Consider the following 17,288-nt stretch of genomic DNA (forward strand, 5'->3'; position numbering starts at 1 on the left):
ATTCATCAAACAATTAAAACTACCCGACGTTCATTACAATGTTGATAAAAAAAAAACACATATCCACCATTGCTCTATTCAGCTCGCGCACCCCCAAGGGTGCACGCACCACAGTTTGGGAAACCCTGCCCTAAATAATATCATGTATACTGCTTGTTCTTAGTAGCGCTTGCCTATTTTTGACCATTAAGCAAGTAGTCATTGAAAGAAGCCTCACCACAAAATAACATGGTGTGCTGTGCTACACGATGACTTCAGAGATGGCAGGGTTGCGTAACTCGCTAATGGTGGATCACATAATCACAGCATGCATCTTCAGTTCACACCCCATGTGTTATTTATTTCCAGGCTACAGCACCTCAAGAGCACCTTCCAGACAAATGTATCCAACAACCTGGAGTATGAGGAGCAGATCATTGGCACTGAGGTAAGACTCTCTAAGCCAGGCCCTGCTGTGGCCATCCGGTAGGGCACTCGCCGGCCATGCGGCTGACCCGTGTTCAATTCCCGGCCCAGGTCCTTTGCCGTCCCCTCCCTGTCTCTCTCCCCATTCGCTTGCTGTCTACCTCTCATACTGTCCTGTCCATAATAAAGTCTAGAAAGGCCCAAAAACTATATTTAAAATAATAATAATAAAAAAAAGACTCTCTAAGCCTGCTATGGCTCTAGCTACGTAGAGTCTGCTCTAATCAGATGAGGTGTGGAAGAAGGACTAAAAATGTGCATATTATTCCCATGGTGGAGTAAAGCCAAGAACAGGACAAAAAATAAATGCTGCATGGTAAAGACAGTAGTGTTCACACGGTTGTCATTCCCAAAAAAAGATGTTCTAAAACCTGCTTTGGCTTTGCCCACATACAGTACAGGTGTACTATATCTGGTGTAGGAAAACATGAAGAGTTCAGATGCAAAACCCCCTAAGTGCCTTTTCAGAAAATAATCTTAATTCATTTTTATTTAATACAAAGCTATGAAAATTGCATATTTTTTATTTTATTTATGTAATATAACTATTTATATGTATTATCAAGTACATGAATGTAAACCAAACCAACAACGGGGTTCTCTAAAAATATAGAAGTGCAGGTCTTCAGAAATGGAGTTACTGTCCATGTTCACATGTTCACGTCACTCCTAAGTGAACAAGTGCAGGACAAAAATATCCACACATTTATAGGTCCCAAAAGATTGTTTTGATCAAGATGGAGAGTATGACACGTTTGTTTTATCAGAGTTTGCTTGAGTATCAGACCCTAAAAGGCATGCTAGGGTGCGGACACGTTTTTCCATTTGAATTTGTTGGACATCTTTGAGTACCTGGGGAATACAAGGTTCAAATTCTGTACTTCTAAGATGTTGAGGTGCAGCAAAACTATAATAGGGCAGTGCAAATCAGTGATTACATCACAACATGATCTCCAAAAATTCCGTGCTCCTGGACACGGATGTTAAGGACACAAAATCCGTGTCCAGGAGCACGGATTTTGCCAAAATTCCGTGCTCCTGGACACGGATTTTTTTTCCGTGCTCCTGGACACGGAATTGTTTGAAGTGCTTTCTATAGGCTATTTCCACAGTCTTGTGTTTTCTCAGGATTTTTCTAATTTCAAATATTTTGTCTAAAAGAAAATGTCTTACTGACAGGTTAGGGTTAGGCATTGTTTTGGTCTGGGCACAGCTAGTTTTCTTTCATTCATTATATGAGTTTGATAGCCTACCAACCAACTGGAAAAGGTATTTCTCAAAAAATATGTCTTTAATGACAGGTTAAGGTTAGGGAATGTTTTGGTCAGGGCACAACTTAAATTGCTATAGCATTATTTTGTTTAGGATTAGCATTTGGTATGTATTTTCTAATGATAGAGTTAACACAGTGCTGTGGTAAAAGCCTATAGAAAGCACTTCCGTGTGCCCATCACGGAAAACAATTCCGTGTCCAGGAGCACGGAAAACAATTCCGTGTCCAGGAGCACGGAATTTTGGCAAAATCCGTGCTCCTGGACACGGATTTCGTGTCCTTAACATCCGTGTCCAGGAGCACAGAATTTTTGGAGATCAGGCTGTACATCATGTGCAGCAGTACCACAGTAACCAAAGTAGTCCAGTGTGTCAGTGATGCAACATTTTTCTTTATTATCTCAACCTGACACATAACCTCTTGGTGTTTCTTGCTGTGCTCAGATGTGCCTGATGAAGAAAAACATGAAGTCGGTCCAGGATAAATTTCTTCAGGAGATGGTAAGTAGGACGGGACCCAGTTGGGCGTTATGGTGCACTTCGTCATAGTAACTCAGACATGTGTGATTCTCAGGGCCATTGAGGTAATTTACAGTAGCCCAAGTGGTGCCACAGAATGCTAACTAATCCTGTGTGTTTGATTACTGGAAAATGTAAAATTTTCTGCATTATAGCAGGTCAATTTGTAAAAATCATTCTCACTTGAGAGACCCGAAATCATTTGAAATCATCTTTACGCTAAACAAATGTTTTGCTTCTTTCCTCTTTAGCGAGAAGAGGAGCTCTCCAGTATGCGTAGAGGACTGCAAACTCTGTTCCTGTCTGGAGCACCCCTCTTCTAATGCTAAGAATGGCCAGAGAAAAGGTGTTTTTAATTCAAGTTCATGTGTTCCTGTTCCTGTTTATGTTCTAAACTGTTTACAAGTGTGTTCTCTTAGTTGCTGACCCTGTTCAAACATGTAATAGCATATTATAATCCAATATTTATTGTAATTTATTTAATTTATCTATTTATTTAGTATGTTGTAAGGCCTTCATGTGTGTTTACTCACACAGATTTTAATTTAAATAATGAATTCATCTGCAAAATGTATTTATTAATCTGAAAAAAGAATTGGTTTACTGTTACTATATAATTAGAATCACAATAAAAAAAAAAAAAGAAAATATCATCAGTAGTATGTTAGAGTGTTCACTTCATTCAATGAAACATTGTGTTATTCAACACAAAAACAAATGGAAACCAGAGCACATTTCCAGAGGCATTGTATTATTAGTATGACAACTGCTACACGTCATCACCTGGTCTTGGCTACAGATTTTGGTATGTTTTGGAACAAGAAGACACCACATATTTTTAAAAAGTCTTGTATTATGAAGACAAGTAGTGCTTACAAAGTTTTTTTTTCTTTTTCAAGTGAAGACATGAACAACCCTGTTCAGACTGACTCTGCGTACACTTTGATATGAAATTCACCCCCAAAGACCAGTCTCTGTTCGACCCTCAAGTATTACGGTAGTACCCTTTTTCAACATTTTTTAGGTGGAGCCGGTCACACATGCACAACTTCCACCAAACACTGATGGTCTCTTGAAACAAGTGTCCTTTCAAAAAACGTCCTTCAGAAGAAGAAAAAAACACTGAATACAGTTCTCCATCTTTGTCCCTCTGTCCATCTCTGTCCACTAAAGTGGATTGTACCAAAGCTCCTATTGGGAGTGTCCTTCCTGCCAGCACTTCTGGCTGAAGGCTGGCCCTCAGGTGGCTAACCCCCCAAAAAGCATCACAGTAGCCCACTGCCCCTCCTGGAAGCCCGGGCCCTGGAAGAATAAGGACGAGCCCAAAGACTTAACACCCAGAGAGGTGAGGCCCCGGAATTAAAAAAAACACACACCTCCAGGAATTTCACAGACGAAAAAAACTGAAAGTCTCGCTTCACCGTTTCTTCATGGAAGAAAGTCTTCTACGGCCTGTGAAATCTGCAGCAGGAAAGAGAAGGCAGGAGGAGGAGGAGAGAGAAGGATATTAATCAGAAGACGAAGTGCCTTCGGAATCATGCAGACACAGTGATTACAGTGTTTAATCAATCAGCCATGCTATTTTTATCCCGGCCTTGAAGGCGACTCAGCCATCCTCCGGCTAGTACAGTAGCAGAGCAGGCTGCTGTGTTACGAAATCAAATTAAAGACCAGCTACAGTAGCTTCCTGCTAAAGCCTGACAGCCTGGTCAAGAGCGTAATGTCGTGTTTTTTCCCCCACGCGAGTAAGTACTGTGTGTCGGGTGTGTGATGTATGTGGACCCAGAGTCACTGAGGAGGTGGGACTGTGATTAGGCACCATGATCTATATTTAGTGTCAATAGAAGAATGCCTGATGCACTATAAATAGATACTAGCCCCATCTGGGGAGAGGGAGACACAGCCAGCCTGGCGGTGCCTAAATGCCTATGGGCAGGATAGTGGAGTCGTCTACTGCAGTGGTTCTTAACCTGGGGTGCGGGCACCCCCTGGGGGTGCGCCACAGATTTCAGGGGGTGCGTGGAATTTTGTTTGTGTTAAGGTTTTGACCAAAATTCTGCTTCCAAACATTATAATTAGGCCAAATTAAGACCAAGTTTGAACATGTTTTCGTCCCCATGTAAATTCATTAAAGTATTGATTAATGTCTAAAGTAAGAATCATTGTAATTAAGCACTTAAGTCTCTTTTTTTGTGCGTATACATGTGTAGACATTTGGTATGGGGGTGCGCGGCTTGTCTTGGGAACAGCTAAGGGGGTGCATTCAGGAAAATAGGTTAAGAACCACTGATCTACTGTACTGGTACTGTACCTTGTGAGATGCTTGCTGGATGCGTGCACCTCCATCTCAGTGCTTTTGAACTCATTCAACTCCTTTCGGATGGCAGCCTGTGGGGGATTCAAAGAAGGAGCAGGTTAGAGGAGTTTGCATCAGGTGGTAGGGAGTCAGTGTTGTGCAGATGTGAAGTTATCAGATCAAACTAAAGACATGCTGCAAAGAAAGGAAGAACAAAAGATCTGAACATCCATCGCCACCATCCTCTCCACACTCCCACTTCAGATCCATCCTGCTTTGTAGATTTTTTTTTCTCAAGTAATGGCAGAGGTATATTCCAGATAATGGCTTTGACTTTGAATTGTAACAGCTGTGTTGCCGGAATTAACACTCATTCAGCCTACTTTTTGGTACTGTGTAAAGAAGCAAAGACATTTCTGAGTGCTATAGCCATTTGAGCCACTCCGTGACCAAACACAATTTATTATGATTATGATTTAGTGTTTATAACTGTAGACCCTACTCCCCTAAAAAGCAAAAAGGTAGTATCTGCATTGTTGTTGAAAATGCTTACAATGAATTTAATGTCATATCAAAATATAAAGTTAAATAATTATAATAATAATAGGCTACCGGTCAATAAATAATCGTAATATAAAATAGCAAAGCTGCCAAATGTCAATAATCCACCCAAAACTACTTAGACTGGACTACTGGATCATTTTTAAGTCAATTTACTCAATTTGGAGCTCTGCACATTATTGCCTTTTTGCTTTGCAGGGCAGTGTCGTTTTCCCTTAATCATCTCTGCACCTGTGGTGCTGCATCCATCCATTTTAGTTCAGGAAGATTGGGCAATTGTTACGTTTTACTCTATGGCAGAATTGCATTTTGACCATTGAGGTCTTCTTCGCATTTGAGAATCTGCAGAAAGACCTTGCTGGTCGAAGCATAATTCTGCCATGGAGTAAAACAAAACAAAAGCATCGCAAGTGGAACTCGCACCAATCCATGTCCCTATTTTTGATGGAGTGGTCCCCCAAAGCCTTGATTGTGAGCCACACTGTTGTAGGCTACATGACAGATATAAGACTACACTAAGCAGCTCACTCACCTTGTCAGACGCAGAAAGTCTGGTCCAGGGTTTGTCTGCCCTGCGGTCGTAGTCCTGAGCCTTGGCCACTTCCACGTAGTCACTGAAGCGGATCAGGATCTTCCTCTCCCGCAGCTCGTCTACTGTGGGTCTCTGGTTGAGCTGTGGAGGGAGAGAAAAAGATGAACTTGCAGCAGCGGGAGAGGAATGGAAGTGTAGGGATAGGGAAAGAGGTCTTTAACTACTTCCACAGCCAATACCTCATTTGTTTCTTTTCATTCCTGTGCCCACAAGAACTTGTGCACTGATTGCATTGACAGTGCATACTGTAAAAATGTGTGTGTGTGTGCGCGTGCGCGTGTGCGTGTGCGTGCACATCTGTATGGATTAGCTTGTGTGTGTACTGTATGCCTTACATAATTTACAGGTAGACTTTTCAACGAAAACTATTTTCAACAAAAATGATACAATAGGTAAATGGTACAGTTTAATCCACTGTTATCTAAATTACATGATGTGTTGTTACTTAATAAGCTTCTGACTGATTTGTAGATTGCTTGAAGTTAAATAATAATACAGTAGGGCTTACCTTTCTGTTTAGTCTCTGTTTGATCTCTCTCCTCTCCTCCTGTTCCTGCTCGTTTCTTTCTATAATAATGAGGGCATAGAAAGAAGCAAAATAAGTCATTCAATATCCACTCAATTTTTACATATTAAACTATAACACAAATAGTTTGTGTTCTGTAGCCTATATAATCTATATATATATTAATAAACGGATGTGTATGTGTTAATGAGTTAGGCTATAGGAAATGTTATTTAATAAAAGTTTAGGGGGCATGCAGCAGAGTAAGTGTAGGCCCACTCTAATGTAAAGGAATCATGCTTAGCCTACTTACGTTTCAAAATATTCCGGCTCTCCAATTCCTCCACATTCGGCCGCTGACTTAGTCTCCTGCGAAAGAAAATCACAATCACGTTCTGGACCATTGTCTCTGTCTTGAACCAGGCTAACAGCCCAGTAACCTGTTTCCCCAGTAAGGCTTTCAGCACAGGTTGATGACGATATTGATGACAGTAGGATGGAGTATTCTGAAAGGAAACTCAAAATCCTTCCATTTCAAGTTAAACGCTCTATTCTGATGGTTCGGTTTAGGTGTCCCCCACATCTGGATTAACGATGATGCGCCCTTTGCAGTGGTTTCCTTTTATATCTCCTCTTTCAGTCTTGAACTGATTTTGTCAACCGGTGTTGACCTGGCCCAGTCAAAGCGATCAGTTGTAGGCTACTGTTCTGAGGCACAGCTTGAAATCTGTCGGTGAACTTTTTCGGTGGCTCCGTGCATTTATGCTGCTCCTGTGCTGTTACTAGGGGTAGGCTACTACCGCGGCACCAGCAGCACGCCTTCAAATACGCGCAGGGTTCTCCCTGCTCCACTCCGTGCTTGTCCCCGCCTACTCTGAATACATAATTATGTTGTTGTAATATGCGCTCACGAGTCACCTCGTTGACATTTTACAGATGCACGGACTAGACAGCCGATCAAAGCAAGGTGATCACAGTTAAAAAGACAGTATGAACGGATTCGTATGAAAATGTGACTCGAATTCTGTCTGCCACTTAGGACATAGAGCGTCATCAGTCTTTTGCGGAAGACCAACCTGAAAAGGGGGCCAATGTGGATCCCTTTGTTTTTGGAATGCGCGCAATTACGCACGTCACTCTTGCTTCCATGGGATAAGGCGAGATCTCAGTCTCAGGGCCGGTGCTGTGCTGTAAATTGAGACCACATTTTTTCTATTATTTGAATGTGAAATGATCCAGATCAGCGGGGTGGAGACGATGAAAACTAATCCACCTAAATATTTGCTACCACAGCAGGTAATGGGTTTAAGCTGCCAGAACATTAAACAATCTGCAGACAAACTTCAACAAATCTGAAGTCTTGTTATTCCACCGGCTGCTACCCTATCAGAGCGCAGGAACGTTATCTTTTGTACATCCCAACAGATGTGACAGCTTTAATAATTTAGCAGGTGAAATGGAGAGGCACTCCCAGAGCCCCGCTGCCAGATATCGGGATATCATTGACCTGTATCCCATGTTGCCTAGCAACAGAGATTTACCCCCGATGGTACAGTGAAATCTCAGAAACAAAGGCTGTGTGACTATAACCCCTTTATTACTGAGAACTCCGTGTTGGCTAGCGGAGACACACTGTTGTAAGAGAGAGAACGTGCAGTGCCTGATCATCATCAGTCTCCGCGATGGTTGAAAATAGTACGGGTCGTGTAAACGTTCCATTTGACATCCAGAGAAACTGCTGATCAAAATCACGACACGACGTGTCGAAAGTGGGTGGTGGTGGCTTTGCTTTGTTAGGGCAATGAGTGGGTATTTTTATTTTAATTTGCACAACATTTGTCTCTCCAATGCGCTCCGCTGGGGTGCGAACAATGGAATGGAATGCGGGTGCGGTCAAGAAGCGCAATGATTGTGCGCGTTCTGCGCTGTTGCTGTGCCGGCGCGCCATGCATTACTCAACATCCCGGACTCTAAATATAGCAACGGCAGCGTCTCGCATGAGTAGGAGTGCTGGGGACGAATGGCTAAATATAGCAAGGTCACTTCGATCCTGCCTCATCAGAGGAGAAGGCAGGATGCACCCATCAACCCAAACTCAGAGTGCCCACATGAGCAGAGGCATACTGTACACACTGGATTGGGGAAGTAAACATCCTGCCATACATCTCCTCTGCCTGTGTTCTAAACACAGGTGATATCAGTAATTAGCTGATCTACCTGGCTGATCCAGTACGTGGTACACATATGCTGTATCTTAAATGGTGCTTTGTGCACTTTAGTGTTTATGTTTCAGTGTTCACATGGCGTATTAATTACACACTGGAACATAGTGCACAAGTGCACCATCTGAGACGCAGCAATAGACTGTATAAAACACGGCCATCATTTTCTGGCCCTGGGCTGACCTGACTGCCTCTGTATCACGGTAAATATTGGAGTGTTGATTCAACGCTGAGAGTCAATTTAGCCTCTTCTTGAGTGTATTTGGTCCCAGCGTACTGTAAGGGTTGAAATAACACGGCAGACTTCACTATGTACAATGGAGTAGCTGTAGGGGGGGGCGGATAATGGGAGGTCGTGCCGCTGAAATCATATTTGCTTAATCTCAGTGAAACGAAATGTAGCACATGTACAGTGTGTTCTGATCAGTCCATGAGAACACTGAGGTACATGAATAAAGGCAACTGGCTGCGCAGGACTCCCTCCCTGCTATATAAAAAAACAACAGACCAGACTGACAAGGGAAACAATAGAAAAAGAAAAAGCAAGAAATGTGCTCGCCGACGCCGACATCAAGAACAAGAACAGTACTTGCATCATTGCCTTTGTTATGGTCAGATTTACTGTGACAGTGGGTTACTCCTTTAGTGGGAGATGATAGTGTGTCATTTTTAAAGAGGAAAACCAACGCGGCACACCAGGGGTTCTTTCTGTGGTGCAGGAAAAGGAATGCAGCCAGTCTTGCTGATGCCAGGTATTAATTAAACCAAACAAAGTTTTGGCCTGTGCAGCCTCTCTCAAGTCCTTTCACACAAACAGTGACGAAAACCTGAAATTTGTCGTCCTCAACCTGACGTCTGCACTGCTTAGTAGTGCTATGGCCAATATCCTAGTCGACATGCTACAGTTGGCTAGGCCTACACTACAACCTACAAGACTGTCTCATTGATCATCTCTTAACCTCCCCCATCCATCATGACAAGAAAAAAAGGAGGGAAAAAAGCTAAAAAATAGACCTGTTGTGTGCTGAGGAGATTGTTGGGCATGGTTATGCATCCTAACTACCGCTATGCTATCTGTGCCAAGAGAGTGTTAAAACTGAATTGTTTCCTGGCTATTGCACAATGTCTTGTAATAAGTGATCTGTGTAAGGGCCTTGTTACATGATATGCCTGGCTGTGTCACTAATAGTGTCACTGAAATGAAAGACTATAGCTAGTCATGCTGTTTCTGACTCACGTTTCCTGGACTGTTTGATCATCGATACACAAAAAGCATAACCTTGGGTAATGAGTCAATATGATGTTCTGGTTTTATGTACATACATAGTGTTCTCAGTCATCTAATCTAGAAAACTGACCAAAGTACTCATGTCTTTATTTATTTATTTATTTATTTATTTATCTATTGATATATTTATTTATTTATTTTCTTAATAGGGCTATTGTTGTGTTTCCAATGCAATCGATTCTTCTGGTGGCAAGGTTCCGTGCTAGAGGACATCTGTGTCACTGTTACAGTATGCCGAGACTGCTGACCACAAAAGCAAAGCCATTAGCGTTGCTACCTTGAAGCTCCCCCTCCCAGAAACTGCCCCTGTTACCATGACAATAGCATGGACTGCAATTTGCTGGGGCATCGTGAAGGGGAGCGATACACACACAGTGTTGCCAGATTGGGCTGTTTCCCGCCCAATTGGGCTGCTTAGGATTGCCTTGTGCGGGTAAAAATGACATTTAGCAGAAAAACCCGCCCAATTTTTGCCATAGAAATCAATAGAATTGGGCGGGATTTAGTGCTTCCAGGCGGGTTGTGAGCATTTTTTGGGCTGGAAATCATCCGCCTCATCTGGCAACCAACACACACAGTGGCCTGTGAGGTAAGCATGTCTGGAGTGGAGCACGACGGCTTTAAGACATGCTGCTGGTTGTCTTGGGAGACAGACAATAAAAGGTGCATGGTGTCTGAGTGCGATTTATGGTCAGATGCCGATCCAGAAACAGTGGCCCAATTTAAGACTGGCTACGTTCGCACGATGGTTTTAATTCTGAATATTCTTAGTTCTTAATTCTTAGTTCCTTCTCAATTGTCCGAATTCCGAATTAAGTTTTATTTGGAATTGGAATGGCCCATGTAACCAAGGTCAATGAACAAAGAATCTGACCTCCTGACTGAAATCCAGCAGACTGACCTATATAATTCTGAGGTGTGTGTGTGTGTGTGTGTGTGTGTGTGTGTGTGTGTGTGTGTGTGTGTGTGTGTGTGTGTGTGTGTGTGTGTGTGTGTGTGTACGGTGCGATTTGTAGGGGGGGATGGGGGTGATTGCCCCCCTTCTGGTTGATATCTCCACTTTTTAATCACACTGTAATGTAATTCCAATGATATTGCTTAAAATCTGAAACATATCTCCCCTTCTGGTTTTCGGAGAAATTCTCGCCGTGTGCGTGCGTGCATGTTGTTGCTTGTGGTGATATGTGGTCAGTGTGTTTCAAAGAGCACTAACATACTGTACATAGCCCTTTTAATCTGACCTCTTTTGCATTCATAATCCAATGCTCCACATTTTTAATTCCCGATGACTAAGTGAGTGACTAAACCCAAATCTACAACTTAAAGTAAAACTGTGCCCCGCTGCACTCTCACATAACACACAGACACGTAGAAGTGGCAGCTTGTCTCTGCTGCTCCAAACATTAACCTTACATAAAGCAATTGAGAGAATGAGAGAAGCAAATAAAAAGGATGAGCTTGTCTGATGCAATCACAGTTTGACTAATCTGTGTGATTCTATTGTGTTACATCACTAATGCCACTTAGATCAGCGTGTCCGTTCGCTTTTTTCCAATCAACGCTCAGTAGCAGGAAGTGGAGGTCAGAGGAGGATGATGATGATAAAAAGACTAAAATGAGCTTATCGCATCAGGATGTTGTCAGCGAGAGAGGAATTAGTCACCTCCAACCTCCGTCACCGCTGTCAATTACTCTGGTAACCTAAAAATTGTATTACATACTCTGGCTTTTGATGTGACGAAACAAGAGTTATGCCACAGGCCAGAGGCTACAACCTGCTCATAGAATACATATCATGTCCTTGTTCATAAATATCAATATCATGTTCATAAATGAAGCTGTTCGGTCACTGACATTTCAGTCAAGAGGTTGGGGTAACGATTAGCAGGTACTCAAGTCCTGACACAAGCAAGTGAGTGACCCGAGTGAATATACAGCGCTGTCCACGGTTCTCCTCCATGACTGAGATACCCTCTGCATGGTACTTTCCCACTGAGTTTCCCTATGGGTCTTTAACTTTTCCACAGCGTGTCCGATGTGTACGATATCTGTGACATAGTTGTGCTTGAAGAAGGTCAATAGACCGAAACGTCACCATTGACTGCTGCAAAAAATGTGGACAGTGTGCCAGACAGTGTTGCCAGATGTGTCTGCCCAAATCCCGCCCAAAAGCTTCTCAAAAACCGCCAAAATGTGCTAAATTCCGCCAAAATTCAATGTATTACATTTACTTCTATGGGCCCAAAACGGCTGAAAAAAATGCCAAATGGCCAACTTTTCCAATTTTTACCCGCAGACGCTCATCCTAAGTAGCTTAATTGGGCGGGCACCCGCCCAATCTGGCAACACTGGTGCCAGATCTTTCTTGTCTCTGACGTTGGTGACCCAGGGTTTTCTTTCTGACACATCTGGCCAAAGGAGGTGTGCAAGAACTCTACACAAAAGATCTCTGTCATTGCTTCAGACGAGGACCATGTCAACCCCATTCTATGGTAGCCTGATTAACATCGACTTTCAAATCTCCTCGAGACTTGGTCTGACCAAGAGCATAACAATTAACATTTCCCAAAACGCATGATTGTCAAGCCTCCCTTGGTTTTCTAATGGTTGTTTGCTTCCCGACAGAGTGGGAGGAGTTCCCGTTTTTTTTTTTTCGGGAGCTCAGAAAGCACTTACATTGCTCTTGACCTGACTAGTGGCAACGCTGAAGGTGTTATGTCACTAGGAGGGCACGGCCTGGCTAATTCTATGGTGCAGCAATAATCAATCCAACATAAGCAATCACTCTGCATGACTGTTTGAATTAAGTCAGTAGAACACGACTGTAGATACGTAGTTTTCTACCTGATGACCAACTGTTCTGAGCTGAGTAATAATCAGTGATTGGATCATCTCTCTGGAACATTCAGTGACATGCTGCTTGGGTGTGACTGAAGGGGGTTTGAAATGGGAAAGGAGTTTTGAGGTGAAACCCATTGTGCGCTCTAACACAAAAGAATAGCATGTCAATATAAAGTCAAGCAAGTGTGTACAGTATATCCTTTTTCTATTCATTGGTAATTAGGGGTGTAAATAATCCATATGTATCGATGCAGTAATCCTACGGCCGATGATCGAATCGCATCGTAATCTATCGTGGGGCATTCTAAAGTATCGAGAGTAATCGAATTGCTTCCTTAAGAAATTGATATAGAATTGTGTCATCAATAGAAGCTGTGATTTACACCCCTATTGGTGATATTGTAGTGTTCATGCAGTTAACAACTAAATGTTGTACATGAAAACTTTAACTCTTGGGTTTAATGTGGAAGTTGGGGGAAGATTTCTTACTTGGCGAGCTTCATCTCAATCTGAGTAACATCATCCGTTCTTAGACCCCATCTCATTGTTTTGAAACTGTTAAATGCACCCCTTGTCAGATATTACCCTTTGTGTGAATTAGAGCCGTGGTTCTTTACTGGAATAGTGTTGGGAGGACCCACAATTTTCCACGGACATTACATTGTGATCCAATATTGATGCGCTGTTGGAAACTTATTCTAACTATCAAAAATATAACCATGCATTTGATAATATATTTCAGCATTTTCGACATACAACATACGCAGGGGCGCAACTACAGTATATGCGAAGTATGCGTTACAGGGGGGCGCCAGAGAGAGGGGGGCGCCAAAGAGAGGGCGTTGAAGGGCACCAAATAATTATTAAGTGTTATATTTGGGGGGGGGGCACCAAAATCGTTCTTGCATACCCCCCCCCCCCCCCCCCAGAAAAGAGTAGTTGCGCACCCTGAACATACATGTCTATCAACTAGTGGAGAGGGGTATTAATCATGTTTCACTCTCTCTTCAACATCTATTTAATAGCAGATCTTGTTGAAATTTTGTGACAGGCAGTTAAAGAGTGAATTAATACATTTTTACACCACAGCTCCACGACCCACCTAGGACCCCACCTCCATGACCCAATTTTGGGTCCCGACCCACCGGTTAAGAAATACTGAATGAGAGGTTGTCTTACTTGGCGAGCTTCATCTCGATCTGTTGCCTGATCTCCTGTCGTTCCTGGTCGCTGCGCGTGGGGAAGATGTTCCTGTCCTCCAGCTCCTGCTTGCTGGGCCGGTTCCGAAGCTTCACCGCCAGCAGCTCCTTCCTCATCCTGCGAGGAAGAGTGCCTGCGGAACACAGATAGAACACTGCTGTCAGACACGGAGCACTGCTGTCACGAAAATGGAGGGGGGGAGATCGGCTTCCAACAGACGTTTGCTGCTCCCTCTTTCTAAATTAAATAAGCCGTGTGAAGTTTCTGGTCGAATAGTGGTTCTTAACCTGGGGTACGGGCACCCCCTGGGGGTGCGACAGAGGTTCCAGGGGGTGCACAGAATTTTGTTTGTGTTGAGGTTGTGACCAAAATTCTGCTTGGGAACATTATTATTAGGCCAAATCAAAAACAAATAAACAAGTTTTGGTTCACATTTAGAGTCATGAAGTTATTGATTAGTGTCTCAAGCAAGAATCATCTTAATTAGTCAATTAAAACATTTTTTAGTGCGTATACACATGTAGAAGTTTGGATTGGGGTTGCACGGCTTGTCTTGGGCACAGGTAAGGGGGTGCTTTAAGAAAAAAAGGTTAAGAACCACTCGGATAGACCTTTGCTCAGACTACATATACCCACAACTTTGGGCCCACTTCCAGAAAACTACTGTCACACTGTTTAATGAGATATAACCCTGTCATCATTAACAGTTACAGGTTATCCGTCTTATTTCTGAAGTCCATCTCATCTCAAAAGTGAAGTCTGACATGACACTGCTTTCATTTCAAAGTTCCTGTTTAAAATGCTACACAAATAAACTGATTAAACTGAACAAAGACTGCTGGTATTGACATTTCATCAACTACATTACAGTGCATTAGAAATCAAAAATTGAGTTATCATGGTGGAAAAGCAATCAATGGAGCATATTTATTACCGCATCTGGCCAGCCTATTTTTAAGAATATAATTATGTTTCTCCCCTCCAATGAGCATGTCTGAACTAATTAAGATATACCGATCAAAACACAGAGGCCCCCAGATTAACTATGCTCCAGGCCCTGCCGTGGCCAACTGGTAGGGCACTCGTCTGCCATGCGGCCGACCAGGGTCCGATTCCTGGCCCGGGTCCTTTTGCCGACCCCTACCCATCTCTCTCCCCATTTGCTTCCTGTCCACCTCTCAAACGGTCCTATCATTAATAAAGTTGTGAAAGACAAAAAAAAAAAATCAAACTATATATGCTTCAACCCACACTGCTGAATGGATGAAGGACACGGAACGCCACTGGTCTCTGATGAGCGGAATGGAATGACAGGGTTTTGTAACCACGTTTTACATAACTCATAAAACTCTACATGCTTGGTATACATTATAAGCACATACTGTATATAACTGCATTATTTTCTAAGATTCTATCACCACTAGCAATCATCCACTCAGATATCCAATCATACCATCGATGGCTCTCCACAATTCAAGTGCATGGCATGAGCCACTTGGGCTACTCATACATGATTGTTTCATACATAATGCTCTGATAAGGTAATATCAAGTCCAGATTGCGTGGGATATTACTGCAGATCTGCATATGGAGGATGCGAGCAAGACAAACTTGTTGCATTATTATGAAAATCTACATGGTTTTTATACCCTGTATGGAAGATATGGTGAGATAACAGTGTTATTTCGGGAGATTATGTAAGTCTGGGGTGCATTTATCGAAACCAGAGTTGCTTACTACATTATCTACTTTGTTGTTTTCAATGCATTTCCCATTGGAAACTACCGAAGTTGCTAACAACTTCTCTTTTGAGAAATGCACCCCTTCATTGTGGATTCTGGAGTCTGGACCCACCGGAGATGACCGAGTCGTTCCATTGTTCCTGGTCCAGTATGTGGCCTGAGGCGTCGGTGAACCACTGGTCCATCCGCAGGTTCTCCTTGTTCTCCTCCGACTCCTTCCGGCTCTCAGTCTCGCCACTGGGTTCCCGCTCAATGCTGCTGGTGTGTGAGTAGGTTTAAGAAATAACAGAAGTAGTAGTTCAGATACACCGCGCTCTTCCGTGTGGTGCGTCTCCAGTTGAATAACTTAGAAGGTGAGAAAGTGGATCGCACTCGGGTTCTTCTTTTCTTCTTTTTTTTCTTTTTTTTTACCTAGCAGCAGAAGTGTAGACAACTGACGAAGGCAACAGCCGAAACGCTTGTCTACACTTCTGCTGCTATGTAAAAAATAAAAAGAAGAAAAGAAGAAGCCGAGTGCGATCCACTTTCTCACCTTTTAAGAAATAACAGAGACATGTCTGTCAGCAAAGAATAAAACAGACTGTATCCTTTTTTTAATAGCACTATTCTATAATTGGTCAGTAAGTGACCAATGAGAAAAAAAGTGTTGGCCAATGGGAAAAGCAGACAAATCCACACCTTGGACCAAAATAGCATCCAGGATGTGTGACATGGAGCCATGTTGCAGATCAAACCACCCCATGAAATGTAACACAATAAATATGTAGCCTACAGTAAAATATAGGCCTAACTGAAGTCGGTAACACTTCACAATAACCTTCCCCTAATTGGTTAACTAAGGGTTAACTAATGTTAACTAATGATAACTAAGGTATTATTATGTTGCACCGGAAATATATTATTGTCATCAGCAAATGTTTAGTAAGTGTTACACAATTGATTTAATAATGATATATCAATGCTTATAATAGTATTATAGATGCACAACAAACCATTAGCTAACCATTAGTTAACCATTTATGCGGAAGGTTATTGTGAAGTTGTACCATGAAGTCTTTACAGCATAACACTCAGAGCGACATTTGAAAAGGACGCTGAATACTCTCATTGATAGTCTGAAAGTAGCGGCAAGTGCTGTTCATATTACTTCTGTCTATCCTAGTCTTTGTATTCAAACTATTACGTAACACATTGCACAACCTAAAGGCTACACTACCGAGAACGTCCCAAAATATTTATTGTAGGCTCGGTTACTATGTTGCATAACATATACTATGTCAGTGTGAACCTGATGAAGCAAGAGCGAAACGCCTTGTTCACCAAATAAACTACCAGCAAAGAATACCAGTGTGCAGTGATTCATCCTTCCTTTACTTGGATTACTTTTACTGCACATCACCAGCACCTGGACAGTGGTTGTGCACAGGGATGCTACTTTGAATATACTTACTATTCGGCACTTAAAAGAGGACAGTGAAGCTACAATGCTGTATGTACACGTAAGGTCAGGAATAATCAGACATACTGTACGTTCTGACCATGGACTGGACAAGGTGTTTGTTGAGTGTGCCTAAGAGGAGGAGGAGGTTACATTCTCTCATCTGGATGTGGATGTATCCAGGTCTTCTGACTGTCACAGAGCCAAAGCATCCCCACCAGAACTTGAACCATCCTGATATCAGCTGTGGTTTTAGACTATGACTGACCTGGGGACAGCCTGCTCTTATAGTTACATTACATTACATTGCACTTGGCTGAGGCTTTCATTTATTCAAAGCTACTTAC

The 17,288-nt window shown here is 42.5% G+C and overlaps 2 protein-coding genes across 2 annotated transcripts in view; one reads left to right on the forward strand and one right to left on the reverse strand.

Moving 5' to 3' along the window:
* sycp2 (synaptonemal complex protein 2) overlaps nucleotides 1-2,904 on the forward strand; it is a 34,421-nt gene extending 31,517 nt beyond the window's left edge. The window contains exons 46-48 of the mRNA XM_063207817.1: nucleotides 349-427; nucleotides 2,182-2,238; nucleotides 2,508-2,904. Coding sequence (XP_063063887.1) covers nucleotides 349-427; nucleotides 2,182-2,238; nucleotides 2,508-2,579 — 208 coding nt within the window. The 3' untranslated portion in view covers nucleotides 2,580-2,904. The remainder of the gene's footprint in view (nucleotides 1-348; nucleotides 428-2,181; nucleotides 2,239-2,507) is intronic.
* Nucleotides 2,905-3,035: 131 nt separating this feature from the next.
* Nucleotides 3,036-17,288, reverse strand: part of phactr3a (phosphatase and actin regulator 3a) — a 29,095-nt gene continuing 14,842 nt past the window's right edge. The window contains exons 6-12 of the mRNA XM_063207818.1: nucleotides 15,616-15,761; nucleotides 13,741-13,894; nucleotides 6,524-6,579; nucleotides 6,214-6,272; nucleotides 5,646-5,786; nucleotides 4,568-4,644; nucleotides 3,036-3,717 (exon numbers count right to left, since the gene is read on the reverse strand). Of these exons, the coding sequence (XP_063063888.1) occupies nucleotides 3,702-3,717; nucleotides 4,568-4,644; nucleotides 5,646-5,786; nucleotides 6,214-6,272; nucleotides 6,524-6,579; nucleotides 13,741-13,894; nucleotides 15,616-15,761 (649 nt within the window). The 3' untranslated portion in view covers nucleotides 3,036-3,701. The remainder of the gene's footprint in view (nucleotides 3,718-4,567; nucleotides 4,645-5,645; nucleotides 5,787-6,213; nucleotides 6,273-6,523; nucleotides 6,580-13,740; nucleotides 13,895-15,615; nucleotides 15,762-17,288) is intronic.

The sequence above is a fragment of the Engraulis encrasicolus genome, chromosome 10, assembly GCF_034702125.1.
Source record: "Engraulis encrasicolus isolate BLACKSEA-1 chromosome 10, IST_EnEncr_1.0, whole genome shotgun sequence".
In the NCBI taxonomy this organism is placed as follows: domain Eukaryota; kingdom Metazoa; phylum Chordata; class Actinopteri; order Clupeiformes; family Engraulidae; genus Engraulis; species Engraulis encrasicolus.